At 47.1% G+C, this 23,885-nt stretch overlaps 1 protein-coding gene across 3 annotated transcripts in view; it reads left to right on the forward strand.

The window, feature by feature from the left end:
• PDE9A (phosphodiesterase 9A) overlaps window positions 1–23,885 on the forward strand; it is a 96,374-nt gene that overhangs the window by 30,268 nt on the left and 42,221 nt on the right. For 2 of the 3 annotated variants that reach the window (XM_081073772.1, XM_081073773.1), the window contains exons 2-4: window positions 3,714–3,784; window positions 5,036–5,113; window positions 9,490–9,533. In XM_081073772.1, the coding sequence (XP_080929898.1) occupies window positions 3,714–3,784; window positions 5,036–5,113; window positions 9,490–9,533 (193 nt within the window). Of the gene's footprint in view, window positions 1–3,618; window positions 3,785–5,035; window positions 5,114–9,489; window positions 9,534–23,885 lie in introns of all 3 variants that reach the window. The other variant, XM_081073774.1, reaches the window with a different exon arrangement.

Here is a 23,885-nt window from a genome sequence, read left to right on the forward strand (position 1 = left end):
AAAATTTGTTTGACCGTCCATCTCCCCTCCCTCCTTATTTGGTGCTCTTTGTTTCTGGATAAGACTAAAGGATTTTCAGAATGATTCAACATGTGAACAGAAAGCCTGTGCCGTCCTCGTAAGACTGCCTGGGGAGTGGGGCCTCTTCCCGGGCCAACCAAGCTATGGGGGCCGGTTTCCCGCAGCCGCAATAGCTGGTCTGGTCCCAAGCAGCTCCTGACCCTCTGCAAAGATGTCACTTCCCCACAAGGGCCCACGTGCTTCTCACCCCTTTCACCTGCTGGTAAGGTGCTACAACCACTTCAAAGGAGAAATCAAATATCCACATATTTATATGCAGAATGTGCGTTTCCACGTAATTAATCCTTTCTGCTTATTCTACATTGCCTCCCAGCTTCCCAGCCTGTTGTCCAAAACATCCTCAAAGAAAAATTGTTCTGGACCACAGAATAAGGCTGGCATCACTGGGTGTAGCTGGGTAGTTTGTACAGGGCAGCAGGTGTGTCACCGGTCATAGGGGCCCTCTTGAGTTTGCCTCCCTGGAAGCCTTTGTAATTGGACTTTTTAAGGCTTCCATTACCTGCTGTCCTGAGGCTAGAAAGGCAAGCTCAAGATTCTCTTACAAATTTGGGTGAACTCCTCTCTTGTTCCCAGAGTATTCCCAGTTCCCCGTGCTGCCAATGGGTGGCCTTTCGTCTCACCTGGCAGGCGGGAGGCTGAGGGCCGGGTTCCAGGTCAGACCCTCAGGGAGGGTCCTGCAAACACCTGCGCCTGTGGTCCTATTGGGCTCCTTACAATCCTTACAAGATTCCGGTCACACCAGAGTCAGGGAGGAAATCAGTTGCAAACCTATTTCCCTGATTATTTCCTGGTAAAAAGGAGGACAGATTCTTATGGAAACTTCGCAGATAACTACCGTGTTTCCCTGAAAATAAGACCTCGCCCGACCATCAGCTCTAATGCATCTTTTGGAGCAAAAATTAATATAAGACTTGGTCTTATATTATATAATACCCGGTTTTACATTATAGTAAAATAAGACCGGGTCTTATATTAATTTTTGCTCCAAAAGACGCATTAGGGCTGATGGACGGGCGAGGTCTTATGTTCATGGAAACATGGTACATTGGTACATTGCCATGAAAAGTAAAAACTTACCAAAAGTTTCTGAATCAAGGGAGGAAGACAGTAAAAATCAGATGTCATTTACAAATGTTTCATTTCAGTTTACAAAAGAATCTAGTAGGTTGTTAAGAGTTACAGGTAGCTTAAGAAGAAAGCGAGAGCTTCCTGTCGATGCAGAAAATCGAACATTAAAACGTTGTCAGCAGCACTGCAGACGAGCCCGGTACCACGTGCCGCCTGCATCCGTTCCGTCCTGTGTGACTCGACCTGCCGCGGGGTCTCGGCTGCGTGATTTCATGAAGCTGTTTTTCAACTAAGAGAGTTCTGGAAATCCCGATCAGCCCACTGGAGCAGTCTGAACATTGTCCACGCAGGCCGTGGAAGCCCTGTCCCCAGGGGTCCCTTCGTCTGGGGGTCTGAGGTGGTCCTTCAATGGAGTCACCAACTGGCCTCCAGCTGATGGCAGAGCCTCCAGGCAAGTGTTTGAATAAAACAAGCCACCTTGAGTGACAGCAACAAGGAAGATAAAATTGAAACAAAGAAGCTGAGTAGCTCACTCAGGCCGCAGAGGTCAAAGGCTGAGTGCCAAGACCCGCCGGGCAGCCTGCCTCCCACGTCTTCCCAGCTCCTGGGGTGAGAAAGCCCCACCTGAGGGTGGGCGCTCTTGGCACAGTCCCTTCCCTCTGGCAAAGTCAGGGAGCCCCCCGTCATAAGAGGCTGTGACTCCATAAGGAGCCCCCCTTGCCTTTTGAGGTGCTGTTGTTGATGTGTCCCCTTCAGTCAAGCCCCCCAAAGTCCATGGTTAGAAGCTGTCTTGCCAGATGAGACTGGAAAGAAATCCTCTGAGGCGCCCCCCCCTCAGAACTCTGAGGGGCTGAGACAGGTCCCCCACTAGGCGTGTAGCGCCTGTGTGCACTTGAGCCCCTCCAGGGGTGGGGACCTTTATAAAGGTGTCACATCTGCCTTGAAGGACTACAAAAGAGCCTTTCTCCTGGGCTGAGGCAGGCCACCCAGCCCACCCAGGATGCAGGACTTCAGTCCACGCAATGGAAATGAACATCATCGAAGTTCAAGATGGGAAAGTCAGAAATGGTCCAGGTCAGTGGGAGTGGCCAGGACCCCAGCCCAGCCGTTCCACACGTCCCTCCCCAAGGCACAGCCAGAAAAGCCGGGTGCGATCTGCGACGTCAGGGCCTGTGCTAGAGGCTGCTGGGGGCGTGCCTCCAGAAAACGCAGGCCTGACACATAGTCAAAGGCAAGACTGCTCTGGCAGTGGGGTCGGGGCGTTGGGGAAAGGCTGCCACTGAGTCCTGATGCCAGATACAAGGAGAGGGCAATAGGAAAGGGGGGACCTCAGAGCAGTGGCAGGAGCAGAGGGCTAGGGGTGAGGGCATCTGGGGACTGGAAGGAAGGCCGGGCATCGGAGCTGGGAGAGGACTCAGGCTAGAAGGCACAAACCCTGGAGCCTCACGTGCCCGGGCAACAAAGCGGACCTTTTCCTGTGACACCACCAGGTCTGAGTTCTAGAAACCGAGGCTCAGCGCTGGGGCGAGACCAGAAGTGGGGACCCATGCCGAGGCCGCTGCAAGGGTCCAGGGCCGAGCCAGGACAGCGGCAGTCGGGTGGATGGTGTGGACTAATGGCCCTGTCACCGAGGGTGATGTCATCTCAGCGCTGCCAGGCCAGCAGCACACAGGAAGTGGTGTTAGTCACAGGCTGAGTTTAGGGGGGAAATACCTGCGTGCTATATTTAACTGTTTCCAATACAGGAAGATGCAAACTGATCTTCGTGGGAAAATGGTGCCCTGGGCACTGAAGTAACCACGGGTTCAGGCTTGCGCGTTCCCCGGGGCCCGTGATGATAGCCAAGAGGGCAACGTGGAAGGACAGCATCCACTGTGATGAAAACAGGGGCTTTGCGTGGACTGTCCATACACCGTCCAGCCTTGGAGACACCTCCTCACTGTACTTGAAGCCCCTCCAGGGAGGGACTCGGGACCCCTTGGACAGAAGATACTGACGCCAGTGTGGCCTCTGCCGTCGGCTGGGCAGGCAGCCAGGTGGTGTGCACGTCGTGTGCAGTTGCTTTTACTGCAAAGACGGTGACTCACATCGGAGCCCTTTTCTCCATGATTCCTTCTTTGATTTAGTCACACACCTCAGCTCCCAAATCCTAAAAGGCAATTTTCTTTTTCAAGCTAAAGACCTTTAAAAAAATTTTTAATAATGGTCCCCATGAGGTCATTGGGGACTCCCTGCAATGTGACATCATTAACCAAGGTTGTCAATCAGTACATGAAATATCACCAATGATGGGCATGTCGCAGCCACGTCCCCTGCAAGGGTGTTTAGGTGGGTGGTACCTTTGTTTCTCACAACCCTTTTCAATGAACAGGAAAATGAAGTTTGTCACAACCTGTCTAAATGGAACAATGTATGTGTAACATTCCAGTGCCCGCGGTGACATTTTTTTCTCTTAAAATAAACCTGCAGGTTGGGGTCAGAGAGGAAGCTCAAGGCCCTGCATCACCATGGAAACCAGTTGCCCGCTCCTGCCCCTCCCATGGACTGTCTCTTCTGTCTTGCAGGTGGTCTTTAGTAAGTACTGCAACTCCAGCGACATCATGGACCTCTTCTGCATTGCCACCGGCCTGCCTCGGTGAGTGGTGTAGCCCGTCCCTGCCGGAAGGCGCCACTCTGCCTCCATGCTTTCTAGTTCAGTGGGACAGGAAGGCACCTGGGGAGGGCGGGTCTCGAGGAGGAGGGATGAGAGGAGAGGAAGGGCCAGCAGGCGCCCTTGCCGTGGGAGCTCTTTGAAATCGGTGGATAAACCCTGCAGGTTTCCGCGACAGCCTGCCGCTGCCCGCTCGCCGGGACCACGTGTGTACGCGGTGGGAACACCAGGGCCAGAAGTAGGCAGACACTACCATCTTAAGCGTTTTTCTTTTTCTTTCATATGTTCATTTGCTTTTGGAGAAAGGATAAAGAAGGGTGGCTGTGTTTGGCTTTGGTACCCCATCTCCAAAGGGTCCAGCAAGTGTCCTTCCTATCTTGGCATGGGGTTAGGGGGTCATCACAGATCAATGTTTGAGAAAACACTGACTCAAATGAGTTGACAAGACCAGTAATGTATCTTACAGCATCAGAATTCCTTAATAGTTGTTTTCCGAAATGAAGAGTCTGTTCGAGCAAGCTGATTTTCTGTGCTAACTTCCGGATTATAGCGTGATCCAGAATTGCTTTGGCGTGGCGGTTACCTTTAGAGTCAGGATCCGGGTGAAGGAAGGTGAGGGATGAGGACAATAGTCTCACAGACTGGTGAGAGGAAGGATGCAGGAGATGAAATGGCGTGCCTGACATCACCGCAAATGGCTGTTTGTAGCAGCAAGAAGAGCCCACATATGGGGAATCTTCTATTAAATACTGATATTATTCTTAGAACAACCCTGGGATTTCGGTGTCACCCCCATTGCACAGGTTTTTAAAATACACAACTGAAGAACAGACAGCTTACGTAACGTGGTCGAGGCAGTACCACTCATGGGGGACCCCTAAGGTGAGAGTTGGAGCAAAACTCAACTTACCCATTTGAAACTATTTCATAGGAGAGATGCATGCCCGTTTAGGGGTCTCCCAAAGGAAGTGGAGTAGGGAGGCAAACTGAATTCATCACCGGCCAATGTAAATGTTTCTTTCTCTTTTACCCCAGTTTTTAAACTCCCCACTCAATAAATTAGACTTTCTCCAATTCCCGTTTTAAATTACTCAGCCGTCTACAAAGCATTTAGGACTAGATGGCCATTCCACCAGGTTGACAAATGAGTGTTGTGTCTGGGGGAGGGTCCTCCTGGCTGTGGGCACTCGTGCGTGACCGTCATGGGGGAAGGCCCTGACCTGGCGTGTCTTCCAGGAACACAACCATCTCCCTGCTGACCTCGGACGACGCCATGGTGTCCATCGACCCCACCATGCCCACGAATTCTGAACGGTAAGCAGCTGGCCGCTTTGTCCGCTCCTGTTCTCATGTCTGACACTTCCCACACCCACGTGAGGGTCCCTGCGGTTGTTTTCATGGTTTACTGCTGTAGGAAAATCTGAATTTAAATCAAAGATGGGAGGTAGAGGTAGGAGGGACCGTGAAGGAGGCTTGAGTCGGCAGGTTCCTTTGCAGGCAGAACGAGTCACTTTCCAAGATAGTGACAGTTATAAGGGTGCCCAGGGCTCCATGCTCCGTTCCCAGCAAGAACCCTGTGAGGACGTACTGGTATTATTACCAAGTCACAGAGGGGAAACTGACACACAGAGGCTGAGTGACGAGTAGTGGAGCCAGGCACCTGGACCCTGCATTAACCATCCCGCTGTCCACTTCAGGAAGGGCTGCAGGACATCCCCTGACCAGACCCTTGGGGGACGGTGGCATTTACCCACTGCCACCTGCTGGTGTTGATAAGTGCTGCCCGCAGGAATCATCTCTGCCCAGGGCAAGGGAAGAAGCTGGGGCCTAGAGGGGTGTGACCTAGAGAGACCCGGAAAACAAACGGGTCGGCAGTAAACCGTTTGTGAATATGAGTGCAATGGGTAAAGCCTGGCTGTGTGGCAGGAAGAAAGAAGGACGAGACTCTGAGTCGGGCCCCTGCCCTCCTGACCTGCCTCCTCACCCAGCAGCCTGCAACGTCCCCTGCAGTCCCCACTTCGTATTTTCAGCTGGGCGAGGCAGAATTTCTCTGTGTCTCTGTGAGGCCGGGGAGCAGGAGCCTGATTGGGTGTGGGGGTGCCCCTCGGGACCCCTGTCTGTGGCTCCTGTTTCTCCCTGAACACCTCCTCCCAGGAACATGTGTTAATCTGGTCATTAGGGTGTCCCACTGACTGAGCCACGTCAGCTATTCCGAGTCCGCAGGAGAAAGCCGGCCCCAGGCAGACCCTCACATGCCCCAGAGACTGGAGCACCAACGGCTACCTAATGACATCTGGGAAATATGTGGGCTCCCCATGACGGGTGCCCTGGGACCTCCCCACCCCATGTGCGTGCACACCTGAGCGCCCACGGGTGAGCACCTATTCTTCCTCCTGCCCCAGAAGCCAGCCTGCCAGCCATCCACACCAGGCAGGGTGCAGAATCCCTGCCCCAGGATGGGGGAGGCGTTGATGCAGGGAGCTGGTTGGATACGCCCTGGGGGAGGTACAGTCCTCGGGGAATGTGGCCGGCACTGTCCTTCTCCGGCACCTGGCCGTCTCAGCCAGGCCTCCCCTCCTGCTGAGCCCATCAGTCGGCCCAAATTCCCCCCAGTCAGGAGCTTCTGCCCCCAGACTCTCACTCTGATTATGGGCTCCCGGCTACCTGGAAGGCGCTGTGCTAATTGGCTCCCTAAAGACTTCGCCAGCGCTCACTTCAGAAGGAAAGTCGCGAGTGACCTATCACCCTGCTGTCCACAGACTAGAATGATCTCATCAGAGGGGAGGTCCCACTCAAACCAGTGCCTTGTCAGACAGAGCTGGTCTCTGGTTGAACGAAGCTGATTTTTTCCTGAACTCAGTTGAAACTATCTGTCTGAAGAGTTTGTCTATTCAAACTTTGTCACTCATTATATCTGGTTTGGTACTTGATTCCGTGCCAGCACTTCCCAATGGGGGGCAGTTTTGTTCCCCAGGGGACATCTGGCGATGTCTAGGGACATTTTGGCTGTCACAAGCAGGGAAAGGGGGTGGTACGGGCACCCAGTGGGCAGTAAGCAGGGTGCTGCACAGGACGACGCCCCCACAGAGACATCCCTGCCCGATGGTGGTGGTCAGAGGGTGGGAAACCCTGCTTTGTGAGGATTCTACCACTTTCTCTTTACAGAGCTATGGGTTGTCCCCTCAAAAGTCACCAGCCTCTAAGCCAGCAAGTGGTCAGCACCACTGGGTGGGGTGGAGGGCTTGTAATAGAATGCCTCTCACGCTCTGATCCTCGAGGTCTGGGGTGAGGCCAGAATTGGCATTTCTGCAGGTTCCAGGATGGTGACCGCTGGGCTTTTTCTCCACCCTCAGCCCCATGCTCTGTCCTGTATTTGAGGTGTGACCTTTCCCATCTGGGGTCCTGCCTCCTCCATTGGACTCTCCCTCGTCTCCGTCTACTTTCCACTCTCAGCCTATAACAGGCGGTGCTCTCAGTGGTGTCCTTCTCAGCCTGCTCATCTCTCCTCCCTGAGCGAGCTAGCGAGTCACGGCTGAGAGCCCCAGCGAGCCCTCGCCGTCTGCTCCCTTTCTCTCCAGTTCCCCATCTCCAGCTGCCATGGGAGGTCCCGTCCACTGTAAACATGCAACGTAAATGAGTCCAGCTAACCCAGTGACTTTCAGTCTTGGCAGCAGATTAAAACCACCAGGGAGCTTCAAAAAGGCACAGGGGCCCAGACCCCTGTTGGGACTAATTAAATGCTCAGTTTTGAGGGATTTGTAAAGCTCCCCATGCAGTCCAGGCGAGAACCCCTGACGTAAAGTGTGCAAAACCCAAGAAACTCCTCTTGACCCCAGGTAAGAGCTCAGCCCACCCGTGACCAGTCACATCTCCCAGACACAGGGTTTCCCCTCTTGAAAAGTGCTAGATGAAGTTTGTTTCTTCCTAACAAGCAGTGAGCCAGCTTGTGTCCCTCTTGTGTTCCCCCACTTCTGAAGACACTTGGAGCCTCTCAGCATGACCTTGTCATCGCCTTATCCCCCAGCCTCAGGTGTAGGCCCCACTTGGTGGGAAGGGCTGACCTGTCAGTGATGGACATTGTCCGCCATGCTCAGATTCTCCCCGCTCACTGGGTGGGGTTTCGTGATCTCGCCTCAAATTCTGAGGGCCCTTGACTGTGACCATCCTGACACTGATCAGACACTGATCAGATGGGGGCACCGGCTGCCCCTTCTGAGTCTTCCTTCAAGATACCTCTTGCCTTAACACCTTTGTTTGCCTCAGCCGACCCCCAGTTGAAACCATTGTATCTCCTGTCTGGGTTCCCGATGCACAGACTCCTGGCTTAGGCCTCCACTTACCCCTCGCCGAGTCCTTTCCACGTTCCAGAAGAATCAGCTTCCAACACAGCTGTCACCCATCGTGCCCGGCGCAGCGTTCTCCAGTGCCCGTTAGACACAGGGCTTTGTCCAGACTCTGCCATCCGAATGTCTGGCCCAAATCCACCTTAGAACACTGGTCTCCAGGTCCACTGACTGCATGAGTCCCCACACGCCTTGCACGGACGTGTCACTCCTCTTGCACAGACACCTGAGCGCTTCCCTCCTCTGTGCGCCGGCTGAATTCCCGATGGCGGGTGGCCACTGGGGGTTCCCGCACTCTTCCCAGGCCTCCCTGCTGTTCTGTCTGGTCAGTGAACATTCTGACCCACATTTTAAATAACCTGCAACACAGTGACCCACGTTGGGGGGCTGTGGCATAACCCTGGGCCGAGTGGCGTCCGCTCTCGGGACTGGTAAGAAAGGTGATTGATGACCAAGCCCCCCGATCAAATATATGAACAGACAGCTTTGTTCAGATAACGCTCGGAGAGACTTTGGGCCACCTGTTGCGACCTCTCCTTTCTGGGTGGGGCTGCTCTGGATCCCACGGTGTCCAGCTGACAGAGGCCTTCCCTCGTGACAAGTCCACCCATCCATTTCTGCCACTACTGCTTCCAGGTGCTCATCGGGCAGGAGACAGAGACGCTCACATACCTGAGAAAACATGGGGTGTGAGGCAGGGCAGGAGAGGAAGGCCAGAGTGAGCCAGCACGCGTGTCACTACCCTTCCTTCCTTCCATCTTTCCTTCCATTGTTATCTCCTATTCTTCGCCTGTTCTCCATTGGCTGAATTGTCTTTTCCTGCCCCTTCACTGGAGGTCCTTGGACCTCAGGGACTAACCTTTCATCCATCCTAAGTGTCACCAGTACCTTTCCCCATCTTCTCTGGGTCTCATGATTCCTGTGGGTGGCATTGCTGAGATGCCAGTGCATTTTCGACTGAATCATTGCCACCACCCTCTCTTGCGCACCTGGAAGATGCAGCCACCAGGAGCTCCAACCAAGCAAAGGCAAGAGCGCATGCCTGCCCCGTCAGGTCTGGGATGGACGCGGCCGTCCCGGAAGTCTGCCATTCCCAGCAGGATTCCACACCTGAGCAGCAGGGGTAGCAATGACATCTGTGTTATTGACCAACATGAACATTGTAAGGAAGTTCATTGCTTAAATGATAGAGTTAAAGTGTTTGGAATTCTTCTGCGCGAGGGAGATCAGAACAGCCAAAGAAACTAATCCTGTGAATTCTAATTCGCCCGGCACTTATCTCTCGGAGCAGACAGGCCGCGAGCATCTTTGCCGGCGTCTCACAGTGGACTGTCTTCTCTCTTGCAGCACTCCCTACAAAGTGAGACCTGTGGCCATCAAGCAACTCTCTGGTAAGTCCCTGCTGTCATTTGAAAACTTAAAAGAAAAAAAAAAAAAAGAAAGCTCCAGGTGTGATTGAGTGTAAATTAGTTAAGCATTAGCATCAAAAGCCTCATACTATTTATTACAGGCTCTAACGCCACATGCCACTGCACAGACAACCTTACACTCAGCCTGTGACAGCTCAGCCCCCCAGCCCCAAGGACTTAGCAGACACGGGCGACAGTCCACTCTGGTCTTCTGGGGTCAGTGCCTGTCCTGCCTCTGCAGACTGAGCCACAAATGTGGACCATTTGTAACGCCCGGCCGCAGGATGCCTTAGACAGCCCGTGGTGCTGTTTGGTTAAAAGCCTCCTTCCTCCAGCTCTTCTCTCACTCTTCCTTATGTGTGACTTATGCATAATAAAATGCTGCCTTTGGAGTTTATATTTTGATGAGCTTTGGAAAATGTACACACCCTTGTAATTACCACCGAAACCAAGACACAGGACACTGATGTCACCTGGAAAAGTTCTCTTATTCCCCTTTTCATTAATCTCCCCTTCCTCACCTCCTGCTGTCAGCAGCCGACCTGCTTTCACACACCGTAGATGAGATGTGTCTTTTCAAGAGTGTCAGATAGAAGAAATTACATGTTACGTGGTGTGTGTGCTCTGTCTCTGAGGCTGGTCTGTGTGTTGCGTGTGTCAGCGTCTCTATTGCTGAGTCATGTTCCGTGGAGGGGCCGGACCGCAGCTTGTGTATCCAATCACCTGCTGTCTCCAGTTTGGGGCTGCTGTGAGCGTTCACGGGCAAGCATTTTGCACTTCCAGGCACAGTGTAGGAGCGGTCCAGTTGCTCCACCGTCGTCACCAGTACTTGCTAGTGTCAGCCTTTTTTTGTGTTGTTTTCCATGCTAATGGGTGTGTAGCGGAATTGCGTTCGGTTTTAATCTGTGTGTTTCCCTAGTGATTAATGGTGGGAAGTCTATACTTACTGACCATTCATAATTATTTTTTTATGCAGTATCTGTTCACGTCCTTTCTGATTTGGTGGCTTTGCTGGCAGTGGCTTGCTTCCCTTCTTATTATTGAGTCGTCAGTGTCCCTGATATATGTGAGAAGCACATCCTTTGTCAGAATCATATTATAAATATTTTCTCCCAGTCTGCAGCTTGCCTTTTCATTATTGTATTGGTGTCTCTTAAGGAGCAGAAATTTTGAGTTTGGATGAGGCCCAGTTTGCCAATTTTGTTCTTTTATGGTTCGTGCTCTGTGCGTCCTCTCTAAGAAGACTTAGTTAATCCCATAGTTGTGAGGTTTTCTCCTATGTTTTCTTCTAGCAGTTTTATAGAGTTAGCCTTTGCGTTTAGATCTGTGATCCATTTTGAATTAATTTTTTGTGTGTGGTGTGAGGCAGAATTGAGGTTTGTTTTCCCTTTTGGATTTTAATGTTAATTTAGTTTTAATTTTTGTAAGATTGGTGGCTACAGAATAGAATTTTGAAGCCACCATGCCGTGCTAGATGGTGTGAGGCTCCGGCATCTGTGTGCCTCGGTTTCATATGTTTAGTGATAATGTTTACACGTGGGCACTGATTGCTTTAAATCTGTTTCAGGCTTGCATAGCTCTTTATGAACACCCTTATTTCTCTTGATAGTAAATGTTAGAATAAAAAATGAGTTCTAACTTTTTCTTGTATAAAAATACCTTTTTAACATAAAAGGCTTACTAAGCCCTTGACTTAATAATATATATATACATTTTACATTGTTATTAACCAAACCCTGTACTGTATTCAGATTTTATCAGTTTTCTCCTGATGTACCTTTTCTGTACCAGGATCCAATCCACGTTCCCACATTGCATATACTCGTTCTGTCTCCCCAGGCTTCTCTGCTCTTACAGTTTCTCAGACTTTCCTTGTTTGTCATGAACTTGACAGTCTAGAAAAGTCTGTAGAACATTCCCCAATCTGGCTTTGTCTGATGTTTTTCTCGTGAGCACCCGGGGTGGGAAGGGGTGTGGATTTGGGGAAAGAATACATGGGGTATTCTGCTGTTACTGGGTGGAATGTTCTGTAAATGTCAATTAGGTCAAATTAGTTGATAGTGTACTTCACGCTTCCTGTGCCTTTACTGTTTTTCTACTTGCTCTATCGATGACTGAAAGATGAGTGTTGAAATATCCAACCATATTGTGGACACATGTACTTCTTTTTCCAGTTCTCTCAGTTTTGGCTTCATGCATTTTCAATCTCTACTATTGGGTACACACTTACTTAGAACTGTTGTGTCTTCTTGATGGATTAACCCCTTTATCCTTGTGAAGTCTGCCCTTTGTCCTAGGTACTATCCTTCTTTTAAAGTCTAGGTTATCTCATATCAATATAGCCTCTCCAGCTTCCTGATGTGTGATGCTCATCTCTTCTATCCCTCTCCATCCTTTTACCTTTAGTGTATCTGTGTCTTCATGTTTGAAGTGGATTTCTTACAGGCAGCTTTTATCAAGTCTGGCAATTTCACCTTTTTAATTGGAGTTTTTAAGCCATTTACACTAAATAGAATTATAACTATGGTTGGGTTTAAATCCACTTCTTTGCTACTCATTTTCTATTTGTCTCATTCATTCTGTTTTGATACCTTTCTCATGTCATTTGAATCCTGAGCATTTCTTAAATTCTATTTTTTCTCTATACTTGGTTTATGAGCTATACTTTTTGGTTTTATATCTTGTGGTTGCTCTGGGTTTTACAATGTGCATCATCAACTATCATAGTCTACCTTTAAATTATATTACAGCACTTCTCAGCAATGTAAGAATTTTAGAACTGTGTGCTTTCATTTTCCCCCACCACATTCTTTGTGCTAGATGTCATACATCGTACTTCAAAATATGTAGAACCCTCCATAGGACGCTGTTTTCACTTTTTGCTTTCAATAGTCACTTATCCTTTTTCTTCATTTCTTTGTGTAGATCCATGCTTGCATTTTTTGTTATATTGTTGGTCATCTGAATTTCGTGTCTCCCACAAAGAGCGTGGATTCTGTCCTTGGCAAGCAGTTAAGTTACTTGCAAATCAGTTTGATGCCTTTGAGACCTGTTTTTAAGCTTTGCTTGGATGGCTATAGAGGACCCTTACTTCCAACATAGTTAGGTCCCACTGCTAAGATGTGATCCTTCAGGGGCCTCCACTAGACCCCTGGATGACCCCCAAGCATTCCCCACTCTGGCTATTTGGGGCTCAAACATTGAGAGATGAGTTCAGGGGTTCTGGGGGCAGATCACGTGGGACCTGAAGGTCCACGAGGAGGCCACGCAGTAGCTCCTGTAGGAGGAGGAGGAGGGCGCAGTGGAGGTGGTGAGGAATGGTCAGCTTCTAGCATGTTCTGCAGGAAGAGCCAAGCTTATTTCCCAAGTAGATGTGGGACAGGAAAGAAAGAAGAGAGGACGAAGCCTCTGGGGCCCAGCATCAGCTTGGAATGGATGGAATGGCACCCGCACGAGGACGCGAGCTGAGGATGGCACCAGTGCAGGGAGGAAAGGGGAGCTCAGTTTTGGATGTATCGGCCATGGTTTGGCTGTCGACATCAGTGTTGAATAGACGTGTGGAGAGGAGCTGGAGCTCCCCCTCAGCTTGGGAGTGACTTGGCAAGTCAGCAAGGAGCATGTTTGTAGCCTGGGGGCTTGATGAGCTGGAGGTGGGAGGGAAGCAGGAGGGACCAGATGGTGGCTGGTGACCTGACACCGTCCAGAACAGAGGAGCTGGGATAGGAAGCCCTTGAGCATAGGTGATGCAACACAAAGAGCTTCCGGAAAGGAAGGCTGGGAGTGGGGCACCCATGCTCAGATATTGACAAGATTGTCACTGATGGAAGAATAAAGGGGATTCTGTATAATTTGGGGGCCCAACTAAGACCAATGGAAGATGGTTTGCGGTCCTTTAAGGGGAAGAACTTAAAAGCTGGAGCCAGTGTGAGTAGAACTGGCGGTCTTGAGGACTGAACTCCACCTCCCGCAGGACTTGGGGTGAAGGGCTAGGTGTTCAGATCCTCATGGGGTGCCCAGCAGGGGGCGGAGCCTCGGGCCTCTGCAGTACCCCCCAAACCTGAGATCCTAGGAGCCACAAAGGGGTTTGATGACAAACGGCACTGCAGAGCACAAAGGGTCCTGTTAATGTCTCAGCGCCATGACATTTTGAGTGGAGGAACAGTAAAGAACATTTCTTCTAAATGTGCCAGGCTGAGTCCCCCACCTGCCTGAGCACTTCCCTGTGCGGAGGGTGTCTGCCCCACGACAGTCCTGGCGACAGAGTGAACTAATGGACAGATGCAGGCGTCCTTGCCCAGTGGTGGGACAGTTCTCCAGTGTCATCTACGCGGTTGCTCAGAGGGACCCCAGAGCCATGAGCTGCAGCTGCCCCAGCGTAACTCTCTCACTGCCTCCCCTCTGCACGCTTTCTTCCCGTCCTTGCCTCCATTCCACGGCCTCCCAGGGTTTCCTGAGAACTGCTGGCACCTGACTCCTCGCCTCCGGGTCTGCTTTTGGGGACCCAGGCTAAGAGCCGTAGACTAGGGGGCTGGGGGGATAAGGACCGAGGGCCACCCCGCTGCCCTCAGTCACTTGTCAGTGAGTGCAATGGCCCAGACAGCCCCTAATCCCCACTGCACTTCAGTTCCCCTTGGAATAGGAGCGGAAACACGTACCTCGCATGGTTCTTCTGAGGAGAAGTGAAGTGATGTACGCAAAATGCTCAGCACAGTGCCTGCCACGTGGTAAGTGCACACAACAAATGATAGCTGTCATTCAAACCAACCCACAGGGCATTTCTGAGTGGCTGAAGTTATGTCCCTGGAATTGCCCATGTGAATAGGACAGGAATGCCTTCCCAGGGCCTGAACCCGCAGGGCTCCTGCCAGCCGTGTTTTCATTTGCAAGTCACGTTAAACTTGAAATGTGAGCATCAACATGTTGTTTATGAGAAATAATACTGCTTCTTAATAGTCTCTATTTTTAGTGCGGTTCCATTGCACACAGCTTTATAATCATTGCCTTAGTCATCCAGACTTGCATTCAGTTTTAAAACAAAAAGGGTGCAGAGCATAAAATGAAAATGAACCATTCTCCCATGATGCCTGAGGGCTCACTCCATTCTGCTTTCTGGAGTTTCATGGAATTGTGTGTTCATGCTCCCTTTGGGGTGCTGGAGCCACCACAGCCAGCAGCACCCAGCCTGTCCCTGCCGGCGACGTGGGCGGCTGACAGTAACACCAGAATCTGTGTGTCATGACTGCAGAAGCTAGGAGAGTGAAGAACATTACTGTAAGCACCTTCAGGAAGCAAGCATTCAAAGTGCTCTCCCCGCCTCCAGGGAGGACCCGATAGAACCCCCACTCTCGTCGGGGGTGGGTGCCCGGTCTAACTGTGCAGGGAAAGGCACAGGCTGCTCTGATGAAAGTGCGCATGCGTGTAAAGCCCTCCCCCACATCGAGAGAGAGAGCATTGCATTCCCATCACCCCAGGAAAGTTCCCTGTGCTCCTTTCCAGTCAGTCGGCACACACCCCCCGGAAGCCGGCCTTGACTTCCGTTACCACAGGTTGCTTTCTCCTGTTCTTGACTTTCATGAGAAGGAATCGTGAAGGAATCATCAGGTATGCTCCTGGGTGAATGGACTCTTTCGCTCAGTGCCATGGTTACTTTTTAAAGATTTTTTAAAGTAAAGTATAGCTAACCTACAATATTATATTAGTTTCATTAGGTATATATAATAGTTATTCAACAGTACCCACTTGGCGCTATATAGTTATTACCATATTATCGATTATATTCCCTGTGCCAAAGAAAGAAGTGCTCACCGTAAGTCCAGCAACCATCTGAGACAGTCGCACGTTATCACAGTATTACTGACTATATTCCCTGTGCTGTACATTACATCCCCATGACTTGTTTTATATCTGGAACTTCGAACGTCTTATTCTTCTTTATCTCAACCCCCCTTTTAATTTTTCAATTAAAGTTGACATTCAATATTATTTTACATTAACTTCAGGTACACTGCATAGTAGTTAGACATTTATACAATACAAGAAGTGATTCCCCCTGATTAGTCTAGTACCCACCTGGCATTATACATAGTTATTACCATATTATTGACTATAGTCCCTGTGCTTTACTTTATATCCTCATGACTATTTTGTAACTACCAATTTGTATTTTTTAACCCCTTCACCTTCTTCACCCTGCCTCCAACCCCCCGACCATCTATCATCCCAATAGATCTAAGACCCATCTGACACCATACGTAGTTATTAGAATAATATTGACTCTATTCCTTATGCTATACCCTACATCCCATGACTACTGTATAACAACCAATTTGTACTTCTTGATCCCTTCCCCTTTTTTACCCCCAACACCCATCCCATCTGGCAACTATCAAAATGTATCTATGAGTTTATTCCTGTTTTGTTTGTTTGTCTTGTTCTTTAGAGTCCACTGATAAGTGAAGTCATATGACATTTGTCTTTCACCATCTGACTTACTCCACTCAGCACAATATCCTCTAGGTCCATCCATGTTGTTGCGGATGGCAAGATTTCATTCTTTTTTATGGCTGAGTAATATTCCCCTGTACATATGTACCGCCTCCTCTTTATCCATTCTTCCATCGACGGACACCCAGGCTGCCTCCATATCTTGGCCGTTGTAAACAATGCTGCAATGAACATATGGGTGCACACGTCCCCTTGTAGCAGCATTTTGGGTTTCTTCAGGTAAATACCCAGCAGTGAGATTACTGGGTCCTTCTTTGTTTTAAAGTTTATTTTGTCTGGTATAAGTATTGCTACCCCAGCTTTTTGTTTGTTTGTTTCCATTTTTATGAAATATCTTTTTCTTATCTTTTTATTATCAGTCTGTGTTGTCTTTTGATCTGAAGCGAGTCTTTTATAGATAGCATATATAATGGTCTTGTTTTCTTATCCATTCAGCCCCTCATCTTTTGATTGGAGCATTTAATCCATTTATATTGAAAGTAATTGTGGATAGGTGTGTAATTATTTCCATTTGATTAGTCATGAATTCTCTCTCTCCTCCTGCCGGTACCCCTATGGTGCGAATGCTGGTACGCTTGAGGTTGTCTCAGAGGCCCCTTAAGCTCTCCTTGTTTTTTTGGATTTTTTTGGTTTTGTTTTTCCTGTTCTGATTGGGTATTTTCTGCTACCTTCTATTCAAAACTCACTGATTTGATCTTATGCTTCATCTAATCTACTATTGATTTCCTGTAATGTAGTCTTCATTTCAGTTATTGTATTCTTCATTTCTGACTGTTGTAGGTGTTTTTTTTTCTATCTCCATTTCGATGTTTCCTATCTCTTTGTTGTTCTCCCTGAGATCACTGAGCATCCTTATAACCAGTGTTTTGAAGTCTGCTACTGGTAGATTGCTTGTCTCCATTTTGTTGAGTTCTTTTTCTGGAGTTTTGTTCTGTTCTTTTATTTGGGGCATGTTTCTTTGTCTCCCCATTTTGGCTGCCTCCCTGTGTTTGTTTCTATATATTAGGTGTTCATTTCTATATGTTAGTCTTCCGGTCTTAGTAGAGTGGCCGTATGTAGTAGGTGTGTTGTGGGACCCAGTGGTACAGTCTCCCTGGTCACCTGAGCCACGTGCTCCAGATGTGTCCCTCGTGTGGGTTGTGCGTGCCCTCCTCTTGTAGTTGAGCCTTGGTTGTTATTTGCACGCAATGTGAGGGACTGACCCTCAGGCTCCCTGGTTGTGAGGCCTGGCCTTCACTACAGTGGAGAAGTTGTTGTGCAGGGGCTGATCTTACAGAGCAGGATCTGCCTCAGCAGGACTCTGGTATCTTCCCAATCTGACCCTTGGCTGTGTCATCCTGGGAGGTGACTAGGTGATGCTCCAGTTCATTTTGAAGCTGGCCACTGGGCATGCCAGCCCCAGAGCCACCTGGGAGGGGACCTGCTGCAGGCCATGTTCAGCCACAGCCCGTGCCACATCCTGCCGCCCTGCTCTGGGCCACCCAACAGGAGCCACAAAGCAATGCACAGATAGCCACCTCCTATGCCATGCTTGGAGAGGCCAAGCCATGAACCAAGGCCAGCTGCCACTAGTGCCAGGCTTAGGGCAGCTCAGCCAGAGGTACGGGATATGCCAAAACCAGATGATGCTTGTCTGGGTTCCACTAACCTTTGAGAGACCCTAGAAAAGTATGCAGCATGAGCCAAGGCAGACAGTTTGTATGAAAAAGCCACTGGAAGCGGCTTGAGTGTGCCCAAAAGCTGGGTGGGGTGTGTTCTCAAATCACCAGTGCATGGTGAGCCAACGGTGTCAGCCAGTTTGATGGAGACATCTGCATGCTGGGAGGGGCAGGGCTCAACAAAGGAACAATGTCTTCTGCCAGCATCTCCATCAGGAGAAACCTGCCCCTCCAGCCCCTGTCCCAGAGCCAGACAACTCAATATCCCCTAGTATGTCCCTGTCACCTCTCCAGCTGCTGGCCCAGCGCTGGAGCTCACAGCCAGTGATTCCATCAGTGAGTAAGTCCTTGCGTGCTCCCTTTAAGAGGAGTGCCTGGGGCTGCAGCTGCCTCTGTCTCACTCAGCCACAATCTCTGCTGGTTTTCACAGACAGAAATTATGGGGACTTCTCTCCCCAGCACTGGAAGCCTGGGCTGGAGAGCCTGGTGTGGCACTAGGACCCCTTACTCCTCTGGAGAGGAGACCTCTGCAGCCGAGATATCCCTGTGGATTTTTAATGGTCACACACAGGTGTGGGACCAGCCCATTCGGCGCCTCTGCCTCTCTTACCAGTCGGGACATGGCTTCTTCTCTATGTCCTTAGTTGTAGGGCTTCCATTCAGCTAGACTCCAGGCTATTCTTAATGATGGTTGTTCTGTAGTTAGTTGTAATTTTGATGTGGTCATGAGAGGAGGTGAGCACAACATTTACCTATTGTGGCATCTTGTCTGGAATGTACCAATCAGAATCATGTTTTTAAGATTCATGTGTGTTGTTCATATACTTCTGTATTGCGAGTACTTTTCCATTTCGTGAGTGTGCCATAGCTTGTTCATTAACTCTCCTGTTGGTGGACATTTGGGTCATTCCCAGTGTGGGCTTACCGTAAGCTACTGTAAGCATTGTCGGGTCTTATGATGGTCTTATCAGTTATCTTGGGTAGTACCTAGAAGGATGCTGCTGGTTCCTATGATTCATAAGTGCATGTTTAACTTTATAAGAAACTGCCACACTGCTTTCCTGAGTGGCTGTGCCATTCCACACTCCCACCAGCATGTGTGAGTGACCCACAGCCACCCCAGAACCAGGCATGCTCAGTGTTTCAAATCTGAGACATTCAAGTAGGTATAAAATCATATTTCGTTATGGTTTTAATGTGCATTTCTTTGGATGACAATGGTTGTTGAGCATGTTTTTAATGTGCTTATTGGCTACTTGAATATCTTACTTTGGGAAGTGTCTGTTCTAAGTATTTTGCTCATTGTTTAAACTGGTTTGCATTATTTTTTTATCACTGGTTTGCAGGAAACTCTGTATATTCTGGGTATAATTCATTGGTCGGGTATATATTTGGCAAATATTGCATTTCCCGGTTTATGACTTACCTTTTTCATGCTCTTAATGAGGACATTTCATGAGCAGAAGTTTTTAATTTGATGAAGTCTAACTTAACAAGTTTTTCTTTTGTGTTTTTTATTTTTTGTGTTTTTGTATTTCATAGCTGTTATATTTTAATCTGTGGTCCTTTTCAAATTAATTTTGTGTGTGGTGTGAAGTAGAGGTTGACAATCTTTTATTTTTCCCCCACACATATATCCAGCTGTTATAGCAACACTTGTTAAATAGACTTTCATTTTCTACTGAATCACCTTGGCACCTTTGTTGAAAATTATTTTTCTCTACATGTACATCTCTTTGTAGACCCTATTCTTTCACTGATCTATTTGTCTATCCCGACACCAGTACCACACTGGCGTAATTGCTAGAGCTTGAAATCAGGTAGTCTTCCACATTTGTGCTTCTTTTTCAGTTGTTTGGTTTATATGGGTCCTTTTCTTTTCCCTAAAGATTTTAGAATTAAGAATCACTTTGCCAATGTTTTTAAACTGACAAGTTGATTCTTAATTATAAATAGCATTGATTGGAATTATATTCAATATGTTAATTTAATTTAATTTAATTTAATTTAATTAATTAATGGGAACAACAAACGGAATTTTCCAATCCATGAACATGATACACCCCTCCACTCAGCAAAGTTCTACAGCTTTCAGAGTCGAGGTCCTGCATATATTTTTTGTTAAATTTATTCCTCAGCATTTTCTGTTTTCTGGTGTTATTGTAAATGGGATCTTAATTTAATTTTCCATGTGTTTGCTGCTAGTTTATGAAAATACAACAGATTTTTGTATGTTGACATAGAATCTTCTGACATTCATTTATTAGTTCTGGTACTTATTTTGTAGATTCCTAGGATTTTCCATAGAGACGATCATGTCTTCTGATAATACAGTTTTCCTTCTTGCATCCCAATCTCTTTGGTTTTTATTTATTTTACTTGTCTCGCTGTACTAGTTGACCCTCCAATACAATTAAATGAAGGCGAGCAGACATCCTCATGTCATTCCAGCCTTAGAGGACATACACCCACTCTTCCACCACGGAGTCTGATGTGGGCCAACAGTATCTTTGGCAGTGACTTTCCTCAGGTTAAGGAAATCCTCTTCTCTTCATTTGGTAAATGCTTTTTGTGCAATGTTCTTTGACAAAATTCTTTGTTAAATTGTATCAGATTATTTTTGTGCTTCTATTGAGATGGATTCAGGAGTTTCTTTTTATTCCTAGTTTTCTAATGGTTTTTATCATAAATAAGTGTTGGGTTTTGTCATATGTTCTTTCTGCATCTACTGAAATGATCATATGATTTTCCCCCTTTATTCTGTTAAGATAGTGAATTGTGTTGACTGATTTTGAAATGTTAAAACAACTTTGCTTTCCTGGGATAACTGTACTTGTATTTTGGGGCAGTATTCCTAGGAAAACACTTAGGAATAGATTTAACCAAGAATATACAGTACCTCTACCCTGATATCATGTATTCTCTTTTTATACATTGCCAGATTTGATTCACTAATAACATGTTAAGGATTATTGTGTCTGTGTTCAAGTGGGATATTGGTCTATAGCTATTTTTTGTTGTCATGTCTTTGTCATGTTTTGATGTTGGGGTTAAGGTGGCCTTGTAAAACATGTTGGGTGTTCTCCTTTTTTCTGTTTTCAGTTACATTACATAAAATAATCTTATATTACGTGAAAGAGTTTATGTAATGTAATTTTATGTTATGTAATTTTTCTTCCTGTGTCCATATACATGTGATATATTTATTGGTATGGCTGAGGGTAGGTCTACCATGTTGCTATTTGTTTTTTATTGATCTCGGTTTTGTTTCCTGTTCCTTCTGTTCTGCCTTCTCTTGGGTTAATTAGATACATTTTTATATTCCATTTTATTGCTTCTATAGGCTCTTCTGCTATACTTTTTATCATTAGTTTTAGTTGATTGTTCTAGGTATTACACAATGCACCCTTTTACTTTAATTATAGACTTTAGTTTTAGAGCAATTTTAGGTTCACAGCAAAATTGAGTAAAACGTACAGACATTTCCCACATATTCCCTCCCCATGCACTCGCTCAGCCTCTCCCACCATCAACACCCTGCATTAGAATTATACACTTGTTATATGACCTTGACATATTATTAGCCAAAGATCACAGTTGACAGGAGGGTCACTCTTCGTGCTGTACGGTCTATGGGTAATGACATGTTTCTCCCACTGTAATGTCAAATATGATAGTTTTACTGCCCTAAACGTCCTCTGTGACCCACCTGGTCCTCCCTCCCTGCCCCCAAGCCCCTGATCTTTTTACTGTCTCCGTAGTTTTGCCTTTTCCAGAATGCATACAGTTGGAATCATACAGTATGTAGCCTTTTCAGATTGGCTTCTTTCATTTATTCATATGCTTTTCAGATTCCCCCATTCCTCTTCATGGCTTCATAGCTCATTTCTTTTTAGTGGTGAATAACACTCCACTGTCTGGCTGCATCACGTTTTATTACCTTCTGAAGGACATCTTGGTTGCTTCAAAGTTTTGGCAGCTATGAGCAAAGCTGCTGTAAATATTGTGTGGAAGTTTTTGTGTGGAAGTGAGTTCTCACTCCCGTTGGGTAAATACCACGGAGCATGATTCCTGGATCCTAAGGACAGAGTACGTCTGGTTTTGTAAGAAACCAGCAGACTGTCTTCCAGAGTAGCCGTACCCCTTTGCACTCCCACCGGCAGTACGTGAGGGTTCCTGCGGCTCTGTGTCCTCACCAGCATCTGGTGTGGTCAGTGTTTTGGATTTCATCTTTCTAACAGGCGTCCAGTGGTATCTCGTTGTTTTAATTTATAATTCCCTTAATGACATGATCTTTGCATGTGCTTATTTGCCATCTGTATATATTCTTCTGTTGAGCTGTCTTTCAGATCTTTTCCCCATTTTAAAATCATCCTTAAATTTTGAGTCTATTTAGAATTAACGTTGTACCACTTCACATTAAAAGTAAGGACTTCCAGCAATATAATTTCACTTGCCCCTCCCCCACAACTGTTGTGCCATATGTTTTATATCTGTGCTATAGGGTGAATGTTTGTGTGCTCCCAAAATTCAAATGTCAAACTCCTAACACCCAATGTCATGGTATTTGGAGGGAGTGGGACTTTGGAAAGTGATTATGGCATGTGGGTGGAGCCCTCATAAATGGGATTAGTGCCATTATAAAAGAGGCCCCAGAGAGCTCCTCCCCCCCGCCTTGCCCCGGTCATGTGGGACACCTGGAAGTGGGCCCTCACCAGACACAGAATCTGCAGGCACCTTGACCTTGGACCTTCAGCCTCCAGAACTGTGAGAAAATACATCTGTGTTGTTTAATCCAGTCTGTCTGTGGGATTCTGTTAGACCAGCCCCAACGGACTAAGACACTCTGCACACATTATAAACACCACCGTACAATATTACAATTTTTGCTTTAAGAATTGCTTTAAGCAGCCACTTGTCTTTCGAAGAAATTATGAGAAGAAACTTGAAAATAATTTTTTATAGTTACCGACACATTTGCCCTTTCCGGTGCTTTTATTTCTCCTTGTAGACCCCAACTTCTAACTGGTGTTATGTCCCTTCAGCCTGAAGAGTTTCTTTTTTCTTTAAACGCTTCTTGCCACGCAGAATTGCTGGTGACTAATTCCTCCATGTTGGCTTATCTGAGCATGTCTGGATTTTGCCTTCCTTCTCAAAGATGGTTTTTCAGGGAATAGAATTCTGCGTTCACAGTTTTGTTTCCTAAAAGACGTTTAAAGGTGTTGATTCATTTCTTTCTGTCTTGCACTGTTTCTAATGAAATGAGCTTTTACTTTATCATTATTCCCCTGCATGGAATGTGTCATTTTCCTCTGGCTTTTTTCAAGGTGTTTTTCCTTTATTGTTGGGTTTCAGCAGTTTGACTCCGCTGTGTGTAGCCCTGGTTTTCTTTTTATTTATTCAGCTCAGTGGTCATTGAGCTTTTGTGGTCCATCAAATTGTGTTTTCACCAAATTTGTAGAATTTTCAGCGACTGTTTTTTCAAATGTATTTTATATACCATCCTATCTCACCTCTCATTCTGAGACCCTAGTTACCCGTGTGTTAGAAAGTCTGCTATTGTCTTCACGTGACTGCTTCTATTGTTTTTTAACAATTTTTTCTTTTTTCTTTCTTCTCTTCAGATTAGATTGTTTCTATTGACCTGATTCTTCTGCTGACTCCAAACTGCTCTAAACCCCTTCATGAATTTTTTTTTATTTCAGATGTATTTTTAAATTCTCCAATTTTCATTTGATTCTTTTTCATAGATTTCTCTCTTGAGGTCCCCCATCTGTTTACCATTTACTAACATATTTTTCTTTAGTCCTTGGATGCACTTATAATTGCGGCATTAAAGGCTCGTTCTGCTACTGTCAACATCTGTGTCATCTAGAGGTTTACTTTTTAATTTATCTTGCTACAGCCTCTACAACTGTGTGCAACATGTTAAGTCCACAGATGGAATAAGACCTAGATTTGCAAAAAAAGTCTCAGCCTTTAAGAGATTTTTGCAAAAGTCCTGTCATTGATACCCGTAATCCATTTGTTTGTTGGATTTTATCCTGACACCATTCTCCCCAAAACAAGTCTTGTGGGGTCACTGGACACACTGTCAAAGCCCAGACGTGGTGAACCAGAGCTGAGCCCCTTTGTCATCACCATAATTAAACTTCCCCAGGGGTTGTGGGGT

This window comes from Rhinolophus hipposideros, assembly GCF_964194185.1.
Source record: "Rhinolophus hipposideros genome assembly, chromosome: 2".
Classification (NCBI taxonomy): Eukaryota; Metazoa; Chordata; class Mammalia; order Chiroptera; family Rhinolophidae; genus Rhinolophus; species Rhinolophus hipposideros.